Source organism: Leucoraja erinacea, chromosome 11 (assembly GCF_028641065.1).
Source record: "Leucoraja erinacea ecotype New England chromosome 11, Leri_hhj_1, whole genome shotgun sequence".
Lineage (NCBI taxonomy): Eukaryota > Metazoa > Chordata > Chondrichthyes > Rajiformes > Rajidae > Leucoraja > Leucoraja erinaceus.
In genome coordinates, this window is record NC_073387.1 from 25,048,062 (window position 1) to 25,076,039 (window position 27,978).

Consider the following 27,978-nt stretch of genomic DNA (forward strand, 5'->3'; position numbering starts at 1 on the left):
CTTGATCCAAGCTTCCTCTACCTGAATCTATGCCTCTTAACATCTCCAAGTTTGCAGATGACACAAAGCTGAGTGGCAGTGTGAGCTGCGGGGAGGATGCTATGAGGCTGGAGGGTGACTTGGATAGGTTATCCACTTTGGTGGCAAGAACAAGAAGGCAGATTATTATCTGAATGGTGTCAGATTAGGAAAAGACGGAGGTGCATCGAGACCTGGGTGTTCTTGTACATCATATAACCATATAACAATTACAGCACGGAAACAGGCCATCTCGGCCCTACAAGTCCGTGCCAAACAACTTTTTTCCTTTAGTCCCACCTGCCTGCACTCATACCATAACCCTCCATTCCCTTCTCATCCATATGCCTATCCAATTTATTTTTAAATTATACCAACGAACCTGCCGCCACCACTTCCACTGGAAGCTCATTCCACACCGCTACCACTCTCTGAGTAAAGAAGTTCCCCCTCATGTTACCCCTAATCAGTCACTGAAAATAAGCATGCAGGTTCAGCAGGCAGCGAAGGAAGCAAATGGCATGTTGGCCTTCATTGTGAGAGGATTTGAGTACAGGAGCAAGGAGGTTCTACTGCAGTTGTACAGGGCCCTGGTGCAACCACACCTGGAGTATTGTGTGCAGTTTTGGTCTCCTAATTTGAGGAAGGACATTATTGCTATTGAGGGAGAGCAGCGTAGATTCACCAGGTTAATTCCTAGGATGGTGGGACTGACATATGATAAAATAATGGATCGATTGGGCTTATTTTCACTGGATTTTCTAGGCTTATTTTCACTGGATGCAATGGGATTTTATAGAAATATATACCATTCTGAAGGGATTGGCCAGGCCAGATGCAGGAAAAATGTTCCCCATGTTGGGGGAGCCCAGAACCAGGGCTCACAGTTTAAGAATAAGGGGTAGGCCATTTAGGTCTGAGATGAGGAAAAACGTTTTCACCCAGAGAGTTGTAAACCTATGGAATTCTCTGCCACATAAGGCAGTGGAGGCAAGTTTTCAAGAGAGAGTTGGATGTAGCTCTTCGGGCTAACGGAATCAAGGGATATGGGGAGAAAGCAGGAACAGGGTACTGATTCTGGATGATCAGCCATGATCATATTGAATGGCGGCGCTGGCCCGAAGGGCCAAATGGCCTACTCCTGAACCTATTTTCTATGTTTCTATGTTTTCCTGATTGGGTCTCAATTTTTCTCATCATCCAGTATTCCTTACTCCTATCTGCTTTGCCCTTCCCTCTTAAAGGAACATGCATATCTTGAACTCTCACCCTTAGAAACTCATACCACTTTCTAGATATCCCTTTGCCTACAACCCAAAAGTTGATTAAACTTTTACAAGTTCTTGTCTATTACCATTAAAGTTGGCCTTTCTGTAATTTAGAACTTTAACTTGTGAACCAGCCCTATCTATATCCATAAATATTTTAAAGGCAATTTGTGGTTGCTGGTCCCAAAGTGCCACTGACACTTTAGTCACTTGTCCTAACCAATTCCTTAAGAGTAGGTCAAGCTTTGCCTGAGGAACTTTCCTGAACACACTTGACAGATTCCATCCCATCCAAACCATTGGCACTATGGCAGTCCCAGTTAATGTATTGGAAAAGCTAAAATTCTCTAATATGACCCAATGAGTCTTGCAGCTGGCTGCAGTCTCCCTCCATATTTGTTCCTCTCATTCATATTGCCTATTTAGGGGCCTATAGTACAATGCCAACAAGATGATTGCCACCTGTTTATTTCTCAGCTCCACCAATACAGCCTCACTGGATGATGTCTCAGTAATGTCATCTTGGTCTACTGGCATGATGTTGTGTTTAATCAATAATTCAACTACTTTTTTTACTCCTGCCTCTACGTGACCTCAGGCCTGTGTAATGTATTGTGAATACCAAGAAAGGAAGAAATAAAAGGCTGGAACTAATCTTTGCCTTTCACTTGATAAAGACATTGTAAAATCTTTTCAGAAAATACAAATTCTTATGACTAATGGGTTTATGAACTTAGTCCATTTCACAGCAAATAATTGCAAACTGTATTTATAATCTACATTAATTAATCATAAATTTTACATCCTTCCATCTTCTCCCCCTCACCAAACCCTTCCCACTCCACAGTCACGATTCCGACCCTCTGCATTTAAACCAGTGGTGCCAAAGAATTTCAGTTCAATGCAGAATCTTTATCCACAACAGTCGAAGGAGATGAGTGACAGCACAGCCAGCCTCAATGACTTCAGCAAGACGGACCACTCACCACTGAGGAATGGCGCTGAAAAGCAGGATTATTTCAGGACAGCCAGTCAAGAAGAAGGCCTGTCTGACTCTGGGCGGAACTCCATGACCAGTCTCCCACCCTGTGGAACAGGGCTGAAGCACCATGTAGGGCAAATAAGCTCCTCCATGGGCCAAATCAACCACATTGGCTCAAATTGCATTGATGGGGGATCCAAGGAAATTTCAAGCTCTGACAGTGGCCGCTTCTCGTACAAGAGTATGGCGGTCCTGAGAGGGCTGAACACCCAGGGCAACATGTCCCCCTCCTGCGAGCTTTCGCGATCGATGGAAGACGTCGTCAGAGAACTGGAAGACCGACTTCACGAGAGGGAAGTGGAGCTGAAGCATGTGAGAAGGAATCTGAATGAGAGCGAGGACGCCATTGCGCAGGTGTTTGAGGATAAACAAAGGCTGTGGGAGAAGGAGATGGAAGAGCTCAAGCGGATCTATGCCAGCAAGCTGCGCCAGGTGACCCAGCAAGCCCAGCACACCCAGCGCACTCTACAGCTGCAGGTCTTCAAGATGCAGCAGGAGAAGAGGAAGCTGCAGGAGGATTTTGACAAGTTGTTGCTGGAATGTGAGCAGCTCAAAAGCTGCTGTACATCTTACCGACAGGAGCAAGACGACTTAACCCCAAGGCTAGAGGAAACCAAATGGGAGGTATGATTATTTATGTTTGATATTATCTTGCCATTTGCTTGTTAGCATCTTTCAAGTAAAAAAAACATGGAGCTACAAACCATAGAGTAATATTTCCCTTGTTAATGATGTTGGTTTCTCTATAAAGTGAGAAACCCTGTTGCATTTTCCTGTTTTGTTTTTCACTCGTGAATTGAGGAAGAATTAGCTAATGCAAGAGTTAGCTTTAATTGTTCAGTACAACAAATGTTGTATTCAGCACAACAATGTTATACATCCATTGTATAACCTAATCCTTAGATGCTACACAAAGTACATTTTATCAAACGCCTGCTGCTAAATGTGATTGGGTTTCTGGTGCATCACCTGCATACCTCCAGATTTGTGTTTGTGGATTCTCTGTTCTGCTTTGGTGCAGACAGAACTTCCCAGTTCCCAGCTCACACCTATGCAGAATTATTCATATAATGGCTGACATGAGAAAGCAGGCTCCAGCAGTCTGGTTAAGGCTTTCTTAAAGGCGTCTGGACTTTTCTGGGCTGCTGTCAGAAGTCTGATCAGTGATAACCTTCCAAGTAGGCTCCCCTTAAGATTTCTCCTCTGCACTGTTATCCATGCATGTCTGGTTGATATTGCTGTCACACCCTCCGTCCATACCCCAAATGTCAGACTAAGGCTGCTGACGTCATTGCTGCTGCTACTAGGATTAAATCTGTGTAAACCTCAGCAATATCTCAGTGTGATAGATGTTTGTTCTAATAATCTCACTTTATTTAATCTAACTCTGGCTGCTGAAGTTTACATTGGAAAGGAGATGAATTAGTTGCTCTAAATTTGCATGCAGTTTCAATGTCGATCTGCAACGGCTCTCCCCCCCTCCCCCCCCATCCAATCCATCATCCACTATTGGCCAGGCCAGATTATTTTCCTCTACATTTAACCGCTAGAACTGTTTGAGATAAAGGATCCTGCTTGACCAAGAATAAAGCCAGCTTGCGTTGCATATATGCAGCCAATTTCTGTTTGGTTTAAGGTAGAAGTGTTGTAGGAAAGATAAATCGTATGTAATAGAGATACAACACAGAAACGGCCTCCATAGCCCACCATATTCATGACAACCATCGTACTTATTGATACTGATTCAATTCTCCTCTAAACTTTCTACCCATTAGTTTAAGCATACAATCTGGTGGAGTCTCTGTCATGGAGAGAAACCATTTCAGATTGATTCATATTCCCTGCACTAATTTGATGTGAATTCCAGATTTCTCTCTCAGAAACCATGAAGGGCATTGTGCAATTCAGATAAATATTCCTTTTAGTAAAAAATTAAATTTTGGTTTTGGCTCTTGCTGAGCAGGTTTCTGTTCTGGGTGGCCAAAATGATTTACTTGCTATTTATCTTGCTGCAGGTCTGTCAGAAGGCCGGTGAGATTGCTCTGCTGAAGCAGCAGCTGCGAGACTCTCAGGCAGAGGTGGCAGAGAAACTCGGTGAGCTGTTCAACCTCAAAGCTCTGCTCCAAGAGGTCCAAGTGGAGCTCTGTACCAAAGATGAACAGGTTTTGCTGTTGAAGAACTCAGTTCAGGAGCGACCAAAGCAATTAGCTAAGAATACAGATTCCCTGCAACAGCAGGATCCCACCTCATTCCAAGATGCCTCCCAGAGGAGAGTTGATGCCCCTGAAGAGATGAAGGGCTTGTTCAGTCGGGAGACCGATGATCTGAAGTCCAGAGGCTTTCACGAAGACATCACCCAGGGTCTAGTCCTCCAGGTTGAAAGGCTGAAAGCTGAACTGCTATTGGAACGGAGGCAGAGTGAAGCTCAAGCTGCCAGTTTTGAAGTTGAGAGGAATATCTGGCAAGATGAAAAGGAAAAAGTCATCCAGTATCAGAAACAACTGCAGTCTAACTACCTAGAGATGTACCAAAGAAACCAGGCCCTTGAACAAGAAGTCGAAGAGATCGCAGCCAAAGCAGAATTAACAGAAACTGATGCTAAACAGAACCTACCATGGATTGAGAGAATTGAATCCTCTGAGATATGACAGGCAATGAAATGTATTTCTAGGTCTAGGACACTAACTCTTTAAAAAAAACATATTATGTGTTTCCTCAAGATGAGCAGACATTTTAGAAAGCACGATGGCAGACTATTACATCGGGAGGATGTTACTGACTTCCATCTATAAATGGAAATGATGTAACACAAGGAAACTTCAAAAAATGTCAAGAATGGAAGGTGGTAGCAGGTGTGCGAAGGGAACCAAGAACACTTGGTTCTATATGATAAAAATCTGTGAGGTGATTGACTTTTTCCCATGCTTGAAAAATGGTGCAAATTTCTGTACACTTGCAAATCTGACTTAAACAATCCATGTTTATGTCTAAAAAAGGCTTCAAAATGTGAAATAATCCAAGGATGTTATATATAATATATATAAAAGTATATATGTTAGAATTGCTGCACAGAATGGCACAGTGCAATTCCTCGAGTACCTCTCTGAGTTAGGGTTTACTTTAAATTTCACATTCCACAGATTAATCCTTGCAGAGTTGCTAGAACAGCACAGGAAACAGGCCCATTGGCCGATAATGTCCATGACAATTTTTCTGATCCAAAAAACATTTTAATGCTGCTATCGTATCTGTCTCCATCACCACACCTGCTTGTATGTTCTAGGCACCCACTGCTCTCTGTAAAAAAAGGAATTAACATGTTTTTAAATGTTGCCCCTCTCATCTTAAAGCAAGCACTCTAGTCTTTGACATTTCCACCTCGGGGGGGGGGGAAGCTTCAGATTCTCAATCCCATCTATGCCTTTCTTAAATTTACGTACATCTATCATGTCTCCCCTTAGCCTCTTACGTTCCATAGAACACAAACCAAATTTCTCCAACCTAAGAGCCTTAACCCTTTAATCATTCTGGTAAACTGGCACCTTCTCCATAGCCTCCACACCTTTCCTGTAGTGGGGCATCCAAATTATACACAAAACTCCAAATGTGGCTAAATCAAAGTCCCATGAAGGTGCAACATGACTTCCTGACATTTCCACCAGCATACCATGTGCCTTCATTACCACTCCTACTCGTGTTGCCATTTTAAAGGGACCCATTGCTTTGGACCCAGAGATCACTCTGTACATCAATGCCATCTTCTGCCATTCTTCTTCTTTCGTGTCCATCTTCCATGTTTCAAATGTTGACATCGCTGTCATCGTCCATCCTGAAAAGGACGCAACAAGTGATGGCTCCCACTGATGTCCTGCAATTAACTGTATACTTTCTCTTTAGACTTTAGTATACACCCAGTACCTAGGGACAACAATTTACTATTTTTACCAAAGACAATTAACCTACAAACCTGTATGCCTTTGGTGTGTGGGAGGAAACTGGAGCACCCAGGAAAACCCATGTGGTCATGGGGAGAACATCCAAACTCTGTGCAGACAGCGCCCATACTAAGGATTAAACCCAGGGCTCTGGTGCTGTAAGGCAACAACCCTACCATTGCAACACCTTGCCGCCCTGCTAATACACCCCTGATAATAGCTCAAGGACGCAGAACCAACCAATCCCCATCCACTGATGCTCTCATCCACCTAGCGGAGCTGGTCCTTTCGCCACCTCCAACGGGATCCCACCACTGGCCACATCTTCCCATCTCCTCCCCTGTCTGCTCTCCGCAGAGACCGCTCTCTCCGTAACTTCCTGGTCAATTCGTCCTTTCCTACCCAAACCACCCCCTCTCCTGGCACTTTCCCTGGCAACCGCAGGAAATGTTACACCTGTGCTTTACCTCCACCCCTTGACTCCATTCAAGGACCCAAGCAGTCTTTCCAGGTGTGGCAGAGGTTCACCTGCACCTCCTCCAACCTCATCTATTGCATCCTCTGCTCTAGATGTCAGCTGCTCTACACTGGTGAGACCAAGCTTAGGCTTGGCGATCGCTTCGCCCAACACCTCCGCTCAGTTCGCATTAACCTACCTGATCTCCCGGTGGCTCAGCACTTCAACTCCCCCTCCCATTCCGAATCCGACCTTTCTGTCCTGGGCTGCCTCCGTGGCCAGAGTGAGTAAATTGGAGGAGCAGCACCTCGTATTTCGCTTCGGCAGTTTGTCCCCCAGCGGTATGAACAATGACTTCTCTAATTTCAGGTAGTCCCTGCTTTCTCCTCCCTTTCTCAGTTCTCCCTTGGCCCACTGCCTCTTCATTTCTTCTTCCCGTCCCCCCCCCCCCCACCCCCACATCAGTCTGAAGAAGGGTCTCGACCCGAAACATTGCCTATTTCCTTCACTCCATAGATTCTCTCACTGGCTGAGTTTCTCCAGCATTTTTGTCGACCCTGATAATAGTTCAGTATTCAAAGAACAATGTTGACTTCAGCATCTAATATGCTTGTGCTTTCATGCAAGACACTGAGTCCATCTGGTGACAAATATCTGCACTGCATCCACATTCTAAGCTGCTCATTCCTCCACTGGCATTTCTCTCACTATAGATGACTGCACCAGTTATGTTGTTGCACCAACAGCAATCGGCAACATCAGCGGCAATCTTGGTTCACTTTTAAAACTTCCGTTTTAATCAGTGTCTGTGGTAGAGAATTAAATATCTTAAAAATAATGTTTAGTTTATTAGTTTAGTTTATTATTGTGTTGTACCAAGGTACCATGAAAAGCTTTTTTTTGTTGCGTGCTGTCCAATCAACAAATAGACTATACATAAATACAATGAAGCCATCCCCAGTGTATAGATACAGGATAACGTGTATATTATTCCCCACTCTAGTTGAGGAGAGGGCGGTTCCATTGCCCGATAACAGCTGGGGAAAAAATGTCCCTGAATCTGCACTTATGCATTTTCAAACTTCTGTACCTCTTGCCTGATGTGACAGGGGAGAAGAATGAGTGACCAGGGTGAGACTGGTCCTTGATTATGCTGGCGGCCTTGCCAAGACAGTGTGAAATATAGATGGAGTCCATGGAAGGGAGGTTGGTTTGACCCAGCATCTTAACATTGTATAGTTAACTGATCCAGATTAGTAAGCTTGCTATTAACCAATCATTTATGGCTTGAACTTTTTTGACTTAAGCATTTAAATAAACTTGATAACTTACATTGATATTACATGGACTCTTCTTTTACCGTGGTGTATGTGTTAATGATGTCTGCTTATGCTCTTCGGAGTGCATATTCTGTAGTAAAAGCAATCAAGTTGTATTTGGACGGCATTTCAAATGGTTAGAACCAAACCAAATCATTCCCACTATTTCAGTACCCGCACTCTGATGAAATTATAATTTCTGAAGAATCTTTCAATGGGCGGTGCAGTGGTGCGGCAGGAAAGTTGCTGCCTTACAGTGCCAGAGACCCGAGTTCGATCCTGACTACGGGTGCCGTTTGTGCAGAGTTTGTACGTTCTCCCCGTGACCTGTGTGGGTTTTCTCCGGGATTTCCGGTTTCCTCCCAGACTCCAAAGATGTATCGGTTTCTAGGTTAATTAGCTTGGTATAATTATAAAGTGTGAGAAAAGGGTTAATAGGGATGGTTGATTTATACTAGAACTCTGAAAAATATAACTTAGAAAGAAATAAGGTGTCAGCAGAAGCCAGACTGCTGGTAGAATATAAAGTAACAATATACAGAACAGAGAGAAATTCTAGATAAAAAGTAGCAGATAGAAAGACTTCAGCAGGAGTTTTAAGAGAAGGCAGAGTTGAGAAGGGCAAGGGGTTAAAAACAACTACGCATGCCTAATGAGATTACATGAATATGAACTCACGCCCACTATGACAAGATGCCTAATTTAAATGCACATGCGATGCATGATATGGGACGTTCTGAGACGTTCTCGTGGGAATGTAAACCTTAGTGTTCTGATTGGAAGAAGCCCAAAGGGGAGGGATGAGGGTGTGACAATAGTAAAATGAAATGTATAAAGATAGAAGGTACACAAAAAAGCTGGAGAAACTCAGCGGATGCAGCAGCATTTATGGAGCGAAGGAAATAGGCAACGTTTCGGGCCGAAACCCTTCTTCAGTATAAAGATAGAAAGCATCTCCATCCTCGGTGTGTCTCTAGAGGGCGATAGAGGAGAGATACCCTTTTCTGCGCAGAAATGTAATAAATGAGATAAACTTGTTTCTCTGACTTTGTCTCTGAGCATTTGTGAATTTGAATCTCACATAGTGTCCCCAGTGTGTGTAGGATAGTGTTAGTGCACGGGGATCGCGGGTTGGCATAGACTTGGTGGGTCGAAAGGCCTGTTTCTGTGCTGTATCTCCGAACTAGAAGGTTCAAGCTGAAGATAGTTTAAAATTTTAACATGCTCCGTTTGATTGAAAACCTAGAATAATTTTCCATTTGTTTTTAAAATCATATCCTCAAGGAATCTTATTCTGTTTCTACAACATTCAATTATTGTTATGCACTTTCCTGAAACAGTTCAGTCTGAATACACAATGTACTAATCGCAGCATTACCCACAAAACGGCGTACCAGAGGTTTGTTCAATGAAACTAAAACTAACTTAATTAAACAATGCAACTCCAATCATGTTGATCAATATGCGGAGGGTTTGTCAGGCTGCATGAAGATATCAATCGTGTGCTATTCCCATCCAACACATTCCTGGGTGCTTCCAATTCCTATGGGGAAAATGGTTTTAAATGTATTTCCTTTCTTGTCCTCCATATTAAAACATGGTCAATTCAGGGAAATCATTTGTGAGCAATTTATTTTCGGATTTTTTTTAATTTTCAAAAAAATGTTTCAGTATTGTTCTTAATTTCACACTTGTTTAATCAACTTTACACTTAAAGGTAAACTAGGATTAATAGCATAATGGAATATAAATAATGGTGGTAAAGAAAAGGGGGCATCTGATGGAAAGCAGAACCTTTTAGGTACCTGGAATTGGTGCCCTTATAACGTCATTGTGTGTTTGAACATGAGATGGCAGGAGTTATAAGGGAGATATTAATCAAGTCCTAATAACAGACCTAAACCTGAGTTTATGATATTACAGTAAACTGGATTTTCCAAAGACTCTGACTGATGATAATGCAACAGATTAAACTAAATGCTTGGAGAACCGTGGAAGTTCTGAACTTACTCACTGTGTCATTTGACCGCCAAACTCCCCATGGTGACACCTACCAGGACAGATTTGTCTTGGCTCCAAAATGCATATCAGGTACAACCTGACACAGGTCTGTTGTGAAGAAAGGTATGGTATTAAATTATTTTTCAGCTAATTATGGTTTAATGATTTTAATTATGTTTTAAATGTTAACAATTAAAATTAGTTGTAAAAAATATAAAATGAAAAAAAAAAAAAATGTTTTAGTTGCTTTAAAATGTCTTTGATATACATGAGTTCAATAGACAAGTTGAAACAACTACAAACATCTTCAGCAAAGATTGCAGCACAATCTTGGTAACAAAGAAGTGCTTTAGAACCAACTGACATGATCCAGTATGGTGATAGCCCTGGAATATGTCCAACAATACAAAGCATTCTAGCATTTTACTGGTCCATTGTCTAATCAACAGCAAAATCAAGATGGGTATTGCTGGCTGGGTTATCAAAAAGCATTTGACAACAACCAGCGTACTGATGCTTGGTACCACTCTGCTGTGTGCCACATCACAGTATTGGTTCAAGTAGGGACAAAAGACCACCCTCAAAATCAAATCAAATCATCAATATTAACCATAAACGTAACTAATTAGCTACCTTCTGACTTTTCACTAATCAAGGCAAAGTCAAGAATATGATGGAACCTCCAACAATGCTGAAGAAGTTCAACATCATATATCAGCACACGATTACTCCAAACATATTGAATGCAGTCATGTAACTTACCAAGGTTTGTTTAACAGAAACCCCCAAAAATGTCAAATGTTCACACCAAGGAAGGCTTGTAATAGTTTAATTTGCTTAGAGATACGGCACGGAAACTGGCCCTTCAGCCCATCCAGTCCAGACTGACCAGTGATCCTTGCACATTAACGCTATCGACAGACACCAGGGGCAATTCAAATTTATACACAAGCAAATTAACCTATAAACCTGCATGGCTTTAGAGTGTGGGAGGAAACCGTAAAAAAACCCATGCAGGTGACAGGGAGAATGTTCAAACTCTGTATAGACAATAATAGTCTAAATTGTAATAGTCTAAAGAAATATCTGCTGGTTCCGTTCCAAATTATACATCATCCTGTGGTGGAAATACATCACATTTTTCAAAATTGTAGAATTCTGGAGCTTCATACCTGGCAGCATGGAAATATTTTGCCAAAAGGACTCCACTGTTCCAAGAGGGATGCTCACCAACAGTTTCTCAGTGACTTCCTCATCTTATAAATCATTAACAAACATTAACGTTTTAATGAACTTTAAAGAATATATCTTGTTCAGGACTATTCCTTATAAGGAAGACTATTCTTTACAAGGTAGACCATCTATCCCTCAAGACAGTCCCAGCTTATTGTGGTGTTGGAACAGATGTTCAAGTTGCAAGGTTGATGTAATCATGACCAAACCAAGCAGCTTAAATATTATGTACAGATCTGTATACCCATCTGGTTCACTCTTAGCTACTTTAAAGCGATTCTTTACCTATGCATGCAGTGTTACACCCAGAGCTCCATTGCTTTTATGCTTATCTGGAGTCAAAAGGCATGGGTTTTTAAGGGAAATTGGTTAGTGGCCATTGACATTACTGCAACTAGTTGAGAGTGACTTCCTCTTTTCATTATATGCACTTGTACACGTAGAAACCACAATCAGTTTATGATTGTTGACCACAAAATGCACCGAGGAATTCAGAAGAAATTTCCTCATCCACGAGGTGCTGATAATGCGGAACTCACAACTGAGATGAAATAGCTACGAGATATTTTGAAGAGAACATAGTACAGCACGTGACCGGCCCTTCAGCCCACAAAGTCTGAGCTGACCATGATGATGAATTAAACTGTCTTACTAACTGATCACATTTTTTGAGGAGGTGGATGTTGTCTACATGGATTATAGTATAGCATTGGATAAAGTCCCCCATTGTAGGGTGATCCAGAGGATTATGTTGCACAGGATTAATAGTGACTTGGTCGTATGGATTTGCAACTAGCATACTGATAGAAGACAGAGGGTTGTGGTGGAAGGATACTATTCAAACTGAAGGTGACCAATGCAGTTCTGCAGGGATCTGTGCTGAGGCTATATATGTGTGTGTGTGTGTTCAAAGTAAAGTGTACAGCAAGATCTAGATCAGCTACAGAAATGGGTGGAAAAATGGCAGACGTTTTATAGTCAGAATGTTGAATATAAGAGACAAGATGTCATGGCAATATATGACTCTGGTTAGGCTGTATTTGGACTATTATGTACAGTTCTGTGCCCCACTACAGGAAGGCTTTGGAAAGGGTGCAGAGGAGGTTTATCAGAATGCTGCCTGGATTAGAGGGTTTCAGCTACAGGGAGAGATTGGATAGACTTGGATTGTTTTCTCAGGAACATTGGAGTTTGATGGGTGACTTGGTAGAAGTACATAGAAACCAGAGATGTTGCCTGTCCCGCTGAGTTATTCCAGCACTTTGTGTCTACCTTCGATATAAACCAGCTGTATTTGCAGTTCTTTCCAAAACAGAAAAAATAGGTGCAGGAGTAGGTCATTCAGCCTTTCGAGCCATGCAATATGATCAAGGCTAATCATCTCAAATCAGTACCCCATTCCTGCTTTTTCCCCATATCCTTTGATTCCTTTAGCCCCAAACTAAATCTAACTCTCTCTTGAAAACATCCTGTGGATTGGTCGCCACTGCCTTCTATGGCAGAGAATTCCACAGATTCACAACTCTCTGCGTGAAAACGTTTTTCCTCATCTCAGTCCGAAATGGCCTACCCCTTTTTCTTAAACTGTGACCCCTGGTTCTGGACTCCCCCAACATCGGGAACATTTTTCCTGCATAAAATAATAAAATTATGAGAGGTATGGATAGGGTAGAGAGTCAAAACCAATGTCCAACACTAGAGGGCAGAGCTATAAGGTGCGAAGGGGGAAGTTTAAATGTAGATATGCGGAGGGTGGTGGGGGCGTGAAACGCATTGCCAGCATGGTAGTGGAGGCAGATCGATAGTGGGGTTTAAAAGGCTTTTAGATAGCCACATGGAAGTGCAGGGAGTAGAGGGATGTGGATCATGTACTGGAAGATGAGATTAGTTTAACTAGGCATCATGTTCGGGACAAACATTGTGGCTGAAGTGCCCATTTCTGTGCTGTACTGTTCTATGTTCCATATGTAGGAACTTTCTTCCATGGGCAGCGATGAGCACAGGTGGTTCATCGCTGACCATAACTTATGTGCCAAAGGAAGCACTGGGGTAAATGCTGTCTCTAGTGGATGGGGCCATACAGACCAAAAAGGGGTTGGATGATTCTCCTTGCAGCACTTCTGAAATTGATTTATTTAGGTGTGAATACAATGGACCACATGGAGCACTTTGGGAAATGCATTTGTACTGCGTTGTCAATCTTTCTGGGTACTGAGAATTAATGAATGAGCCAGTCAATATTAATGAGCTTGGTGGTAGAAACTAGGATGATCAGACTAATATTTCGTTGAAACTCACAACAGAGCTGCCATTCTGTGATCATCAGGTTCTGTTGCTGGGCACATGGTCACTAGGTGAACCTGTGTCACAATGCGATGTCCATTGCATCACTGCTGAAATGGAACATGTTCTGTTGTTGGATACATTAGAGCTTTATTTCAATGCTGAAAGTGTTAGATTTGGGATCCTTTTGAAGATGTCTGCTATGTACTCTGACACTGATGAGTATGACATCATTACTGTTTTAGGAAAGGGAACATTCGGAGAAGTGACAAAATGTTGGAAAAGGAACTCTGACCACTATGTGGCCATAAAGATATTACGAAACTATAACTTCCGGAAAGGGGTCATCAAATGCGAGTTAAAAATACTGAGGATTTTGCAATCTGTGGATTCAGACAAGTTTTGCATTGTTCGTTTTTTGGAGTCCTTCACTGATGATACCAAGCTTTGCTTTGTGTTTGAGCTTCTGGACCAAAATCTGTATGAGTATCAAAAGGAAAATGACTTTGTTCCACTACCGATCAGGCATATTCGCTCCATCACAAAGCAGGTGCTGATTGCTCTACAGAAATTGAAGGAGCTCTCTATTGTTCACACAGACATCAAACCTGAAAATATCATGCTTGTTGAAAAGGCCAAATTTCCCTTCAAAGTTAAACTGATTGATTTTGGTTCTGCTTGTATTTTGCCTGACATTCAGAAGATTAAAGGTATGTACTCATTATCAATTATTTTTCTTAGTTGGCAAACATGAACATGCAGAAATTCTGTCAGGGCTAATCAGAGCGGATCTAACGAGAATGGAATGGGAAGGGAAAGGGGGTGTAGTGGCTGAGGCATTTAGATGAGGAGAAATGACTTCACTCAGGGGATGGTGAATCCATGCGATTCACAACCACACAAGGCAATGGAAGACTTGTTATTGAATGTAGTTAACAAGAAACTAAATGGATTTCTTTGCACAAGGCCATAAGGAATATGGTATTACGATAGTGGATCGACCATGACTGCATTGAACATGGACCAAGCTCATAGGGCTGAATGGATAATTCTCACTCCTTTCTCTGCACCTTGGTTGCCCGTCAGTCAACCAAGCCAACTGACATTTTGTACTTGGAGAAATAAAGAACCGCAGATGCTGGTTAATACACAAAAGGACACAAAGTGATGGAGTAACTCAACAGGTCAGACAGCATCTTGGGAAAACATGGATGAGTGACGGTTAGGGTCAAGACCCTGCTTCAGGCTGACTGTAGGAGTGGGGGAAATAAGAAAACTGGAAAAGTGGAGAGGCTGGCCAAGGAGTTGCAGGTCACACATGGATATAGGCAAAGGGGGGTTTGATAGGCAGGTGGTTAGAACAAAGGTTTGAAGAGTTGCAGATTGTGAAGCCTGAGAGAGGAAATTAATTAACAGGGGGTGGGAGCCCACCTGTTTCTCCCCCACTTCCCCACATCCCCCCCACACACCCTCTTACCACATCCTCCTTCAGAATTTCACACAGTACTCCAAATGCGACCGAACCCAAGTCCTATATATCTGCATCATGGCTTCCTGACATACTCAATGCCCTGACCTATGAAAGCAAGCCTATGATATGCCTTCTTTACCACTCCATTGACTTGTATCGCCACTTTCAGGGAGTTATGAACTTGGACCCCAAGATCCTTCTGTACATCAAGAGCCATTCATTGTATATTTTCCCCTTGCATTAGACCTCCCCAAGTGTAATACACCACACTTGCTCCGATTAAACTCCATCTGCCATTTCTCCATCCATTTCTGTAGCTGATCTATACCTTGTTGAATACTTTGACAGCCTTCCTCACAGTCCACGACACCAGCAATCTTGGTGTCATCTGCAAACATATTTTCCAACCAGTCTACGTTTGTGTCCAAGTCATTTCGATACTTTTCACGAACAGCAGCAGTCCCTGCACGGATCCTTGCAGAACTCCACTGGTCACTGACTACCAGCCTGAATATTGTCCTTCCACCAAGGTCCTTTACCTTCTATCAGTAAGCCTGTTTCAAATCCAAAACGTGAATATTATCATTTAATCAACTAGTTTAGTTTAGAGATACAGCGGGGAAACGGGTCCTTCGGCATACCGAGTCCACACCAACCAGTGATCCCCGCACACTAGTCACAATTTTACATTTATACCAAGCCAATGAACCTACAAACCTGTACGTCATTAGGGTATGGGAGGACACCGAAGATCTTGTGGAAAACCGACCTAGGTCATACGAAGAACGTACAAACTCCATTCAGACAGCACCCATCATCAGGATCCAACCTGGATCTCTGGCGCTGTGCCACCGTGCCATTCCTTAAATATAAAGATGAACACTGTTTCAGATGAGGTTCTCAACTTGCCTCCTTACTTAGACCATAAGACATAGAAGTAAAATTAGGCCATTCAGCCCATGGAGTCTACTCTACCATTCAGTCACGGTTGATCTATTTTTTTTCCCCTCTCAGCCCCATTCTCCTGCCTTCTCCCCCTAACTCTTTTGCCCTTCCTAATCAAGAACCTATCAATTTCTGCTTTAAAAATGCCCAATATCTTGGCCTCCACAGCCATCTGCGGCAATAAATCCCTAAGATTCACCACCTTCCATCGGGTGGTACCACCACAGTGGCTGCCTCGCCAGCAGCTGTTAGTCCTTTCACCCTTTTTGTTATTTTTAAGCTTTCACTTCCAAAGGTGACAAGACACTTCGATCGGGTGTGGAGGGGTGGAAATTACGACTTTATTTCAATATTAATTAAAATAAACTCACCATATATAGTAGTAGGCAGAATTTGTTATTGACCGCCTCTATAGGCATCAAGCCACGTGTTACCAAAATTACATATTTGTTTCTCTTCCAGCTTTTGACATTTTGGAGAAAATTGTCATCTCTGAATCCAAGAGATAAAGCCAATGACTGTAAAGAGAAATATCTTGGCTGCTTCCTGGAGTTTCTTGATTCTTTGAAGTTTATGTCCACAAAATGATATTTCAGGCATTGCATTAACCTCACTGTTAAATGGATAGGTGTCGCAGTATAGTGGTTGCAGTATAACTGTCAGTGTGAAGAACATCACTGTTAACAAAATACAAGACTGAAACATTCATTGACAAAATATGCATGATATGTGATGTTATTATTGGTACAAGCTCTAACATTCTGCACATATCACAGATTGTTTACATTGTTTAAAGTATCCTATTTACTAATCAAAACTTGATTAATCACAAATTTGTCTCTGTATTAACTTGATAGATTTCATTCATTATTATTATTATTATTATACATTTTTTTCCCCCTCTGCAGGACCATACATCCAATCTAGATTTTACCGTTCACCTGAGATCTTACTTGGCTTACCCTTCTCTGAGAAGCTGGACATGTGGTCTCTAGGTTGTGTTATGGCAGAGCTTCATCTTGGTTGGCCAATTTACCCTGGTACCAATGAGTATGATCAGATCAGGTACATTGTTGATGCACAAGGGCTACCATGTGATCAACTGTTGGAAACTGCCAGTAAAACTCACCACTTCTTTAAAAAGGCTCGTCAGCCTAATTCAACATATCAATGGAGGCTCAAATCAATGGATGAGTATCAAGCAGAGACGATGGTGCAACCTCTGGAGACCAGAACAAAACCTTTGTATTCACTTGACCAACTAGCAACCATCTTTACCAAAACTATTTTCCCGGATAAGGAGCTGAAAGCGGAACTATTTGACCAATTTATGATGGTGGCTCTCATAAAGAAAATTCTTATCTTTGATCCCAGGCAGCGCGCTACTGTGAGTACAGCTTTAAAGCACCCATTTCTCACAATGCAGAAGCTCAAATCAAAATACAACAATACAAAATACTACAAGATATCTGCGCAAGCCTTTAGTCTTGCCTTAACCCCAAGTAAAAAAGTGGAACATCATTATTTGTGTTGTCAAACGTTCAAGCAGTGTTGTCATTTAGATAATGAACAATATGAGCCAAACCAGGCACCGCAAAATATTAAATCCATTGACCAACTAACAGAAGATGAGTTGGAAGATTCAGCTATTGAAGAATCTGAGAAGGAGGTTGGTCCTCAAATGTGTTGAGTTTTAGCATTTTGTGAAATGATTAGATTTAATCTAGACCAGTTTTTTTTGTGAGGCAGCATTTATGTTGAAAGGAACACAAAGTCAACATTTCAGGTCAATGAAACTTCCTCGCTCCTGCTGAGTTTTTCTAGCATTTTTCTGTATTTTGCAAGATAGCAGCATCAGGATAATGGATGCTTGGTGCCATGTATGGGTAACATAGAAACATAGAAATTAGGTGCAGGAGTAGGCCATTCGGCCCTTCGAGCCTGCACCGCCATTCAATATGATCATGGCTGATCATCCAACTCAGTATCCCGTACCTGCCTTCTCTCCATACCCACTGATCCCCTTAGCCACAAGGGCCACATCTAACTCCCTCTTAAATATAGCCAATGAACTGGCCTCAACTACCCTCTGTGGCAGAGAGTTCCAGAGATTCACCACTCTCTGCGTGAAAAAAGTTTCTTCTCATCTCGGTTTTAAAGGATTTCCCCTTTATCCTTAAGCTGTGACCCCTTGTCCTGGACTTCCCTAACATCGGGAACAATCTTCCTGCATCTAGCCTGTCCAACCCCTTAAGAATTTTGTAAGTTTCTATAAGATCCCCTCTCAATCTTCTAAATTCTAGAGAGTATAAACCAAGTCTATCCAGTCTTTCTTCATAAGACAGTCCTGACATCCCAGGAATCAGTCTGGTGAACCGTCTCTGCACTCCCTCTATGGCAATAATGTCCTTCCTCAGATTTGGAGACCAAAAACTGTATGCAATACTCCAGGTGCGGTCTCACCAAAACCCTGTACAACTGCAGTAGAACCTCTCTGCTCCTATACTCAAATCCTTTTGCAATGAAAGCTAACATACCATTCACTTTCTTTACTGCCTGCTGCACCTGCATGCCTACCTTCAATGACTGGTGTACCATGACACCCAGGTCTCGCTGCATCTCCCCCTTTCCCAATCGGCCACCATTTACATATGCAAAGATCGCTGCTCGTACCTAAACCCCAGAACTCTGTGATGGCCTGAGAAAGACTATCCCAATAGCCTAGATCAGTCCTGCTTGTCCCCTTGCAGAGGATCCTACCACTGTAGATTTGTCAGGAGCATGCATAAGATCTTAAACCTCCCAGCTTTCATAAAGTTACATCTGTCAGTCATTATTGTTAAATGAGGTCAGTGTGCAAATGATCCAGCAATATAAAATCCAATTTCACCATGACATTTGTAGAATTTAAACTTAACAAAAGTATGAATAAAATAATAAAGCTGCTAACTGTGATAAAAAAACACTGGATACTCCAATAGTGTCCTTCAGGAAAGAAATTCCAGCATTCTTTCAGAGAATGGACTATACATTAAAGCAATTTTAACAATGTGCTCAACTCTCAACTGGTTCCTCAGTTTAGGAAGGGCAATAAGCGTCGGTAATTATGTCATTATCCTTTAAAAAAATAAATAGATATAGAAAATGTCCATTCTTGCCTATAAACTCACTTTTTATACATTTACTTTGATGTTTATTAAGGATTCATGTGCCCCCATGTGCCTTCCAATTCAAGATGTACATTGCTTTTCAGTAAATTTATATAAAGCTGCAAACTTTGTACCTGCAGAATCATGTTGTCCACAAAGGGCGGCAGGGTGGTGCAGCAGTAGAGTTGCTGCCTGACAGCGCCAGAGACCTGGGTCTGATCTTGACTACGGGTGCTGTCTGCGTGGAGTTTGTACGTTCTCTCCGTGACTAACGTGGGTTTTCTCCGGGTGCTCGGTTTCCTCCCACACTCCAGAGACGTGCAGGTTGGCTATTTGACTGGGTAAAATTGTAAATTGTCCTCAGTGTGTGTAGAATAATGTTAGTGTATGGGGGTCGGTGGTCGGTGTGGACTCGGTGGGCCAAAGGGCCTGTTTCCACACTGTATCAATAAAATAAACTAAGCTGAACTAAAATAAATGTGGCCACTCACTTTCCCAGCTGATCACTGAACAACACTGCAGTTGATTTCACAATGATGTACTTTCACATCCATTCCCTACACACTCAGGGCAATATACAGAGACCAATTAGCTTACAAACCCACACGTCTTTGGATGTGGGAGAAAATCAGAGCACTGCTTTTGGTAAGTGGATAGGTCTGTAGACAGCCTATTTCTCCATGTTCCTTGGAGGTCTTTTGCCCCAGGAAGCCCACAAACCTCCCAGGTTGAGTCGGTGCATATTCAGCTGGGCACACACAAGCCCTGCTTCACAATCCTTTCTCTGCCTCTCCACACCCTCTGCAAGAAGAAACTTACAGAAATCATGGCTGTGTGTGAGTTCTGAACATGGGTAGATTTTATGGATGGAGTTATTGTGTTCCCTAGGCCAAGAGAAGTCAATGTTCATACCACTGGGGTACAAACTGCCCAAGCGAAATATGAGGTGCTGCTCCTCATATGTTGCTTGTACACCAGCGGTATGAACATTGACTTCTCTAATTTCAGGTAGTCCCAACTGTCTCCTCCCCTTCTCAGCTCTCCCTCAGCCCTCTGGCTCCCCTCTTCCTTTCTTCTTCCCCCCACCCTCACATCAGTCTTAAGAAGGGTTTTGGGCCGAAACGTTGTCTATTTCCTTCGCTCCATTGATGTTGCTGCACCCGTTGAGTTTCTCCAGCATTTCTGTCCACGTTCTATTGCAGTAACTGGGTTTATGCAAGGAATGAATTAAATTATCCCAAATGTCTTTTGGATAATTAATGGAAAAGGGTTTAAATTTGGAGAAAATATGTTGTTCACCTTGTTGCTAGGAAAGTCTAAAGATCTGTATACGGAATGGATACGAAAGTGGGATAACATATAACCTTCACTCCAGTAAATAAGATAATAGAACCAACTATAAATCCAAAAAACTACCAAGGAAAATGTCAAAAAAACTGCAGTGGCGCAGCTGGTACAGATGCTGCCTCACAGCTCAAATGAACCTGGTTCAAGTCAAGTCAAGTCAAGTTTATTTGTCACATACACATACGAGATGTGCAGTGAAATGAAAGTGGCAATGCTCGCGGACTTTTGTGCAAAAGACAAACAACAAAACAACCAAACAAATTATAAACACAATCATAACACACATATTCTTTTACATAATAAATAATAGAAGTAAAAACGTTCTGTAGAGTTAGTCCCTGGTGAGAAAGGCGTTTACAGTCCGAATTGCCTCTGGGAAGAAACTCCTTCTCAACCTCTCCGTTCTCACTGCATGGCAACGGAGGCGTTTGCCTGACCGTAGCGGCTGGAACAGTCCGTTGCAGGGGTGGAAGAGGTCTCTCATGATTTTGTTTGCTCTGGAGTTGCACCTCCTGTTATATAGTTCCTGCAGTGGGGTGAGTGAAGTTCCGTTCGGCCGAACGCACTACTCTCTGCAGAGCCTTCTTGTCCTTGGCAGAGCAATTCCCGAACCAGATGGTAATGTTCCCGGACAAGATGCTTTCCACCGCCGCTGTGTAGAAGCACTGTAGGATCCTCGGAGACACTCTGAATTTCCTCAATTGACCGAGGTGGTAAAGGCTCTGCCTTGCCTTACTCACCAGTGCTGAGGCGTGTGATGACCATGTCATATCCTCAGAGATGTGGACTCCCAGATATTTAAAACAGTTCACCCTATCCACAGGATCCCCATTTATACTCAATGGAGTGTACGTCCTCGGATGATGTGCCCTCCTAAAGTCCATGATCAGCTCCTTCGTTTTTTTGATGTTCAACCCTGATCTCGGGTGCTGTCTGCGTTGAGTTTGCACATTCTCCCTCTGACTGCATTGGTTTCTTGGATGCACTGATTTCCTCTCAAATCCCAAAGACGTGTGGGTTTGTAAGCTAATTTGTCTCTGTATACGGAATGGATACGAAAGTGGGATAACATATAACTTGTGTGAACACGTTAATCGATGGTAGGCATGGACTCAGTGGGCCAAAGGGCCTGTTTCCGTGCTGCTTCATTGGTTTTTAGTTTTAGAGATACAGTGTGGAAACGGGCCCTTCGGCCCACCGAGTCCATGTCAACCATCAATCGTCCATGCACTGGTTCTATGTTATCCCAGTTTCACATCCTACACTGTAGGCACAATTTACAGAAGCCAATTAACCTACAACCCTGCATGTCTTTGGAATGTAAGAGTAAATCGCAGCAGCCGGAGAAAACCCATGAAGTCTCAGGGAGAATGTACAAACTTTGCACAGACAGCAAATTGTAATCTGGATAGAACCCAGATCTCTGGCGCTGTAAGGCAGCGACTCCAACACTGCACCATTGTGCCGCCCTATCCCTAAACCAAACTAATCTAAACTAAATGTGCAAATGCACAGTAGATCAGTCTGCACCTGAAGAGAGAAGTGCGTTAAGGTCTTTAACTGGATCCTCTTCACTACACGTTGTGTTTAATTGGTGAGCAAACTCCAGACATCCAGAGCATGCATCACAGTTTACCATAAAGTATCAAATGTAGATTTAATTAGCTAGCATAAACAACTGGATGGCAATCTCTGTCCACTTTCTTACTATTTCAGGCATTCCTTGTCCAGGGCTGCTGCAGATGTGTTGCCCCCTAAAATAGTAGAAGAAAATATCAGGTCATTGCGAGGAATTCAATCTGAAATAAAAGCAGAAAATGTTGGAAAAATTCAACAAGGCAAGAAGAGGGAAACAGTTGATTGTCAACAGAAAATTACTGAACAAGTTTTGTCCAAGTTGGCTTTTTAATGGTGTCTATTTCATCCATTGGCTTTTAAAAAAAATACAGACCTTTCTTCATTGACCCTTTGTTTCGGTAATACCTCCAGCTCGGGATATGTACTAATCTCATACAGCTTGCTGTAATGCACATTGTCAGCTCTTACCTCCTAACAGGTTAGCAACAAGGAATCAAATATTATTGATGGAGATTTGAGCCATGGCGGGCCATCATTAAGTAATCGACAAGCAATTTTCAATTCCTTTAAACTGATTGGACGGATATGGTCTAGACCGAGGAGATCACCAATCAGTGTCCAGCTAAGTGAACCTGATCCCTCTGCGGCTGTTCTGAAAGGACAGACTGTGGAACTGGGAAATGAAGACGGTGCGCATCTAGATATGGAGAGGAACAGGGTAAATTTTGACTCTTGGTCAATGCTGCCACAAAATGAGAACATGCCTCCGATTATTCCAATCGAGAAAGATCAACTCAAAGTTGAAGATGCAGGTAAGAATAAACTTCAAATGAATATTTAAAATATATATATTTATTTTATTATAAGTGAAGAATCCAAGAACTGCAACATTATGCTTAAAGGTCGAAAAATAAAAAAAATATAAAACAACAGAATATGTCTGGAATGCTGTGCAAAGCAAGCCAAGGTTGATCAACATTGTCTAGTTGATAGTTTTACAGAAGGAGCGCGCAGGGCAAGCAGGAGGTTATTTGTGTGGTTTACCCAGCCCTTAGTCTTGAAGGAGTAATTGTAGCAACACGTTTAATATCTGTCTGACATGAGTTACAAGTCTTAATGAAAACAGCTATTAGTTTAAATTTGTATTAAAAAAACTTTTCCACATTGTTTCCTTGATAATATCGCTCTTGCAAGCTGATTTTTGAAGGCCATGTCTAACTTATGATCTTTATCATCTGATTTCTTGTTCAATGCTGTGGGGTGTGTAGTATATGCTATTTTAATTTAAGAATCAGACCAAAAAATGTCATCTTTGTTTCAAAAACAGAAACTAATTGGTTTCTGTACTGTCTATCCTCCATAATTCTATTTAACAATGAACAAAAAATATTCTTCATATGTCTTCTCATCCTCTTTTCTCCCTCTTTTATCCTGAAGTATTAGTACAACTTGAATACATTTGACATCAGCCATTTCCAATAACTTGCACAAACCAACATTTTATTGCACTAGCCCAAGGCAATGGCATCTTGGTCAACAAGGCCAAGTTGGGACAAAGAGCTTGTTTCCTTGCTCAGCTCAGTCCTTTCTTTGGGTGCATCAAGGATATTGAATTTTACTCAATTGCAAGATTCATGACTGATTTGTCAATGTATGTACTGTAATCCCATATTTGTTATGGGCTACGACAAGTAACTTAACCACAAAAATGCTGAGTTGCACAGCTAAGTTGTCTGCTATTGCTGCTGACCTAACCACTGGAAAGGTTAAAAGTATTTTTTTTTGTATGACTAATATAACACCAGTAAGCAGTTGCTAATACAAAATGCTGAATGTAACCCAACTAAGCCTTTTAACATTATATAGACTTGCAGGTATCCAGTGCTTTTTATAACTACAGGACATGTCAAGTCCTTTATAGCAAGTATTTTGAAGTGTGGTCCTTGCCATTCCATATTGTTGCAATATCCTTCAAAATACAATTTATATCTCAAGATTAATGATAGTGTGCAGCAGGGTAGAATTGGTTTTGACAGGTAACTCAAGGCTCGCAGTTTTAAAATGTGTGGATTTAAGGGATTAATTTATTTTGGAAGTACATACATTCTCCTTTAATAAATAAGTTTCCTGCACTTATTAACCAGATTCCATTTCTACATGAATTTGTTCGGATGGCTAGATATTTGGTCAAAGGAGAATGAGAGGAATAGATCAGGTAGATGCACAGTCTCTTGCCCAGAGTAGATGAATCAAGGACCAGGGGACATGGGTTTAATGTGAAGGAGAAAAGATTTAATGGGAATTGGAAGGGTAACTTTTTCACACAAAGGGTGGTGGGTGTATGGAACAAGCTGCCAGGTGAGGTAGTTGAGGCAGGAACTATCACAACGCTTAAGAAACTGTATACATGGATCGGACAGGTTTGGAGGGATTCGGGCCAAGTGCAGGCAGGTGGGGCTAGTGTAGCTGGGCATGTTGGCAGGTGTGGGCAAGTTGGGTCGGAGGGCCTGTTTTAATGCTGTCTGACTCTATCACTTTAAAGCCTTCTGAAAGCAATCTGAAAATTTGTCAGTAGAAGGTTACAACGAGAAAGCTGAAAAATCTGCATGAATTGTCAATGTGGTATTTGGGTCCCAGAACGCAGGAGAATTGCAAGTTGGGATGTAAGGCAGAAGATTGCACGAAGAGTGGTGAGGTCTTGAAGAACTTTGTCGATGATTGGAGAACTTGGAAGTCGTGACGTTATGAGAATGGGAAAACAGTGGATGTTATATAAAATGATAGTATATTGTAGATGAGCAGGGTTTAACATAGGACAAAAGTTGCCATGGTAAGTTTACAAGATCTGGAATAAAGAGAGACTTGGAACCTTGCACAAACGCAGCAGATCTGCAGATTTGTGAAAATCAGCCAGTACTGCTATAGGATATAAATAGGCAAAGCTGTCCTATAGCGAACAGTAATCATGGATCAGCTTTAAACCAAGTTTATCTGAGGAAGGGTTTCGGCCCGAAACATCGCCTATTTTCTTCGCTCCATAGATGCTGCTGCACCCGCTGAGTTTCTCCAGCGTACCTTCTTATCATTTTACATTATAGTTTCCTTGCATTAACCATGAGCAAACTGGGGCCTTACCATTGGAACGGGAAAGTGTACTGTGGTTGGCTTCAGCCAGTAAGTCCTGTAATACAGTACAGCGTTATACTGTAATACTGTAGTACAGTTTCATGCCATTCATCCCTTCCCCTGACTTCAGCTTAGGACCACATGATCTGTAAGAGATGAGACTGAAATTAGATGGTCTGTTGGTACCACTTAAATATATTTAGATTCAGATTGGTATCGAAGGAGCTGGGTAGTATGACAGTGTTCTGGTAAACCAGTGCCATAAGGAAATGATTAATAATATTATGTCTTTATTTAGCTTTCATCGTTGTTTTTATTTTAGCATCAGCAAAGGGGAAAGCAAACTCCAGACCGGCAAAGATTTCCATATCCTTCAACAGCAATTCCTGACAGAAAAGAGCCAAAAGCTGGTGAGGGAGATTCAACTGACAGAACATACGCTGCATTCAGTGATGGTACTAAAGCTGTGCTTATGATAGGCTTTAAATTATAATGAACCCAATAGTGTCTTCAAAGAGTAATTTACTGCTTTTGGCCAATAGTTACAGAGAAAGAAACTACCAGCTTTGGCAAGTGGCTATGCTCTTTCCTCTGTGGTGAAAGCAAAATATTTGCATGGTACTATTCAAATAATAAATATTTCCATGGTAGGCTGCTTTGAACCACAAGAGATGGGTGTGTGAATAATCACAGATGATACAGATCACAGTCTTCCGTGGTTCACATGAATATCAAAATAATTATGGATTTAGTACGCAATACTACTGTTCAGTCTACTCGAGTATTTGCCATGGGCAGTGCTACAACAGTCATGGACTTTCACATTTAATAGAAATACCTTTACTGACATCCTAGGTGCAGTGCTTCAGATAGTTTGTTACAATTGCATTTGCTGATCATGCTTGGGTCACTTTCTCTCATGGCTCCAAATTTTAAAGAAAGGTACTTTCATAATGAGAGCAATCATCAGGGGTTCTATCCTTAGTAATACAACTGTCCCTGGCTCCTATCCTTTGAAAGATCTTTGAAAATGCTTTCTCAATTTAGTCAGAGCAAAGACAAAGAAAGATGAGAAATCTTCGTAATATTTAGAGATACATGAGAAATCTGCTCGCGGAACAACAAAAAACAACCAAACAAATTATAAACACAACCATAACACACATATTATTTTACATAATCAATAATAGAAGGAAAAACGTTCTGTAATAGTTTAGAGATACAGCAAGGAAACGGGGCCTTTCCGCTCACCGTGTCCACACTGACCTTCAATCACCCATTCACACAAGTTCTATGTTATCCCACTTTCATATCCACTCCCTGCACACTCGGGGCAATTTTACAAGGGCAAATTAAGCTACAAACCCGCATGTTTTGGGGAGTATGTGGGAGGGAACAGAAGCACCCAGAGGAAACCCATGTGATCAGAGAGAGAACGTGCAGACTACACAGAGACAACACCCAAAGTCAGGATCGAACCCAGGTCTCTGGCACTGAGGCAGAAGCTCTATCAGCTGGGCCACTGTGCTACCCTAATGGCTGAGCACTTTATAGCACACCACTGATGGCAAGTCACCAGGTTTACATGGCTTTGAATGAAAATTTTTATTTTTTCTAAACTGATGGAGTAATTTTAGATGTCATTTTTTTCATAATAGGCCGGATTATAAACAGGAAAAATAACCAGAACACAAGATGAGAAGAAACTACCCCAATCCTTGGTATAACTGAAAGACTGTGGGTTTGGGTTTATTGTTATTAATCACTCATATCCTTGGGAATTCAGTTTATTTATTTCAAGTATGAAAACTTCGCAATTTTGAACTTCAAAAAATTAAGAAATTATTTTTCAAAAAATATGTATAGTTACTAAAAATGTTGTTGCAATATTTTTTGTGTGCACAGTGTGTGTGTGTCTGTGGGTGTTTGTGTTCACATTACTAAAAATAAATTGGTTACTATCCTGAATATTTTCTGCATACAGTTGCTTTATTTTTTACATTTTTCAGTATATGAGTGTGGTGGGAAATTGCAACCATCACGTGGTCCACCCTGTTTCGACTAATGCAATCAACCCGACGTGCACAAACAAAAGATCAAATAGAATAAATTGACCTACAACTTTAGGCTGTGCACGCCATAAGCAAGAAGAAGAAATATATGGGTCTTTATATATAACTTGGAAAACGCAGAATTCATTTTATGTTCATTGTCCCTTCTAATAAGTTGGGATAGAATTTTGACTTTTCTCTTGAGTTTACTTTAGAGATACAGCATAGAAACAGACCCTTTTGTCCACTGAGTCAATGCAGACCATCGATCACCCGTTCACACTAGTTCTATGTAATCCCACCTTCACATCCACTCCCTACACACTTGAGGCAATTTACAGAGGCAATTAACCTACAAACCCGCTCGTCCTTTGGATGTGGGAGGACGCGGGAACACCCATAGGAAAACCCACACACATGAAGATCCCATGAGATACAATTATAGTCATACAGTCATATAGCAGGGGAACAGGTCCTTCAACCCAACTCATCCGTTGAGCAGGAAGCCCCATCTAAGTTATTCCCAATTATTTCACTCTTTAAAAAATGGTTATTCCAAGCACCCTTTCATCATCAGACACGTAAATCATCGCTAGCCGCAGGTGAGCACAGAAATGGGGTTGGATGCTAATGCATTTCATTGTCTCTGTACTGTACACTGACAATGACAATTAAAATTGAATCTGAATCTGAATCTGAATCGGAAGCTAATGTTGTGCCTCTGTTTTAAGAAGGGATTCAATTTAAAAAAAGGA

At 41.7% G+C, this 27,978-nt stretch overlaps 2 protein-coding genes across 14 annotated transcripts in view; both read left to right on the forward strand.

Moving 5' to 3' along the window:
• n4bp3 (NEDD4 binding protein 3) overlaps positions 1–6,232 on the forward strand; it is a 100,038-nt gene extending 93,806 nt beyond the window's left edge. For all 10 annotated transcript variants that reach the window (XM_055642890.1, XM_055642891.1, XM_055642885.1 and 7 more), the window contains 2 exons: positions 2,134–2,952; positions 4,344–6,232. In XM_055642890.1, the coding sequence (XP_055498865.1) occupies positions 2,134–2,952; positions 4,344–4,976 (1,452 nt within the window). In that variant the 3' untranslated portion in view covers positions 4,977–6,232. The remainder of the gene's footprint in view (positions 1–2,133; positions 2,953–4,343) is intronic.
• A 6,910-nt stretch (positions 6,233–13,142) lies between these two features.
• Positions 13,143–27,781, forward strand: LOC129701599 (homeodomain-interacting protein kinase 4-like). 4 transcript variants are annotated; one of them, XR_008724216.1, is made up of 5 exons: positions 13,143–14,266; positions 16,881–17,641; positions 22,525–22,858; positions 25,495–25,627; positions 26,831–27,781. XR_008724216.1 is itself a non-coding variant. In XM_055642881.1 (5 exons), exons 1-4 carry the CDS (start codon positions 13,672–13,674, stop codon positions 25,560–25,562), a joined length of 1,758 nt encoding a protein of 585 aa, XP_055498856.1. In that variant the 5' UTR covers positions 13,143–13,671; the 3' UTR covers positions 25,563–25,582; positions 26,831–27,781. The 4 variants fall into 4 exon arrangements, 2 of the variants coding, with proteins under 2 accessions (XP_055498856.1, XP_055498855.1); XR_008724217.1 differs by having other exon boundaries at positions 16,881–17,359; XM_055642881.1 differs by having other exon boundaries at positions 25,495–25,582.
• The last annotated feature ends 197 nt before the right edge of the window (positions 27,782–27,978 follow it).

Coding starts and splice junctions, on each gene's coding strand:
- LOC129701599 (XM_055642881.1), top strand. CDS start 13,672: ATGGAACATGTTCTGTTGTTGGATACATTAGAGCTTTATTTCAATGCT. Junction 17,642..22,524: donor TTGAAGAATCTGAGAAGGAG/GTTGGTCCTCAA, acceptor ACCTCCTAACAG/GTTAGCAACAAGGAATCAAA. Junction 22,859..25,494: donor ACTCAAAGTTGAAGATGCAG/GTAAGAATAAAC, acceptor TTTTTATTTTAG/CATCAGCAAAGGGGAAAGCA.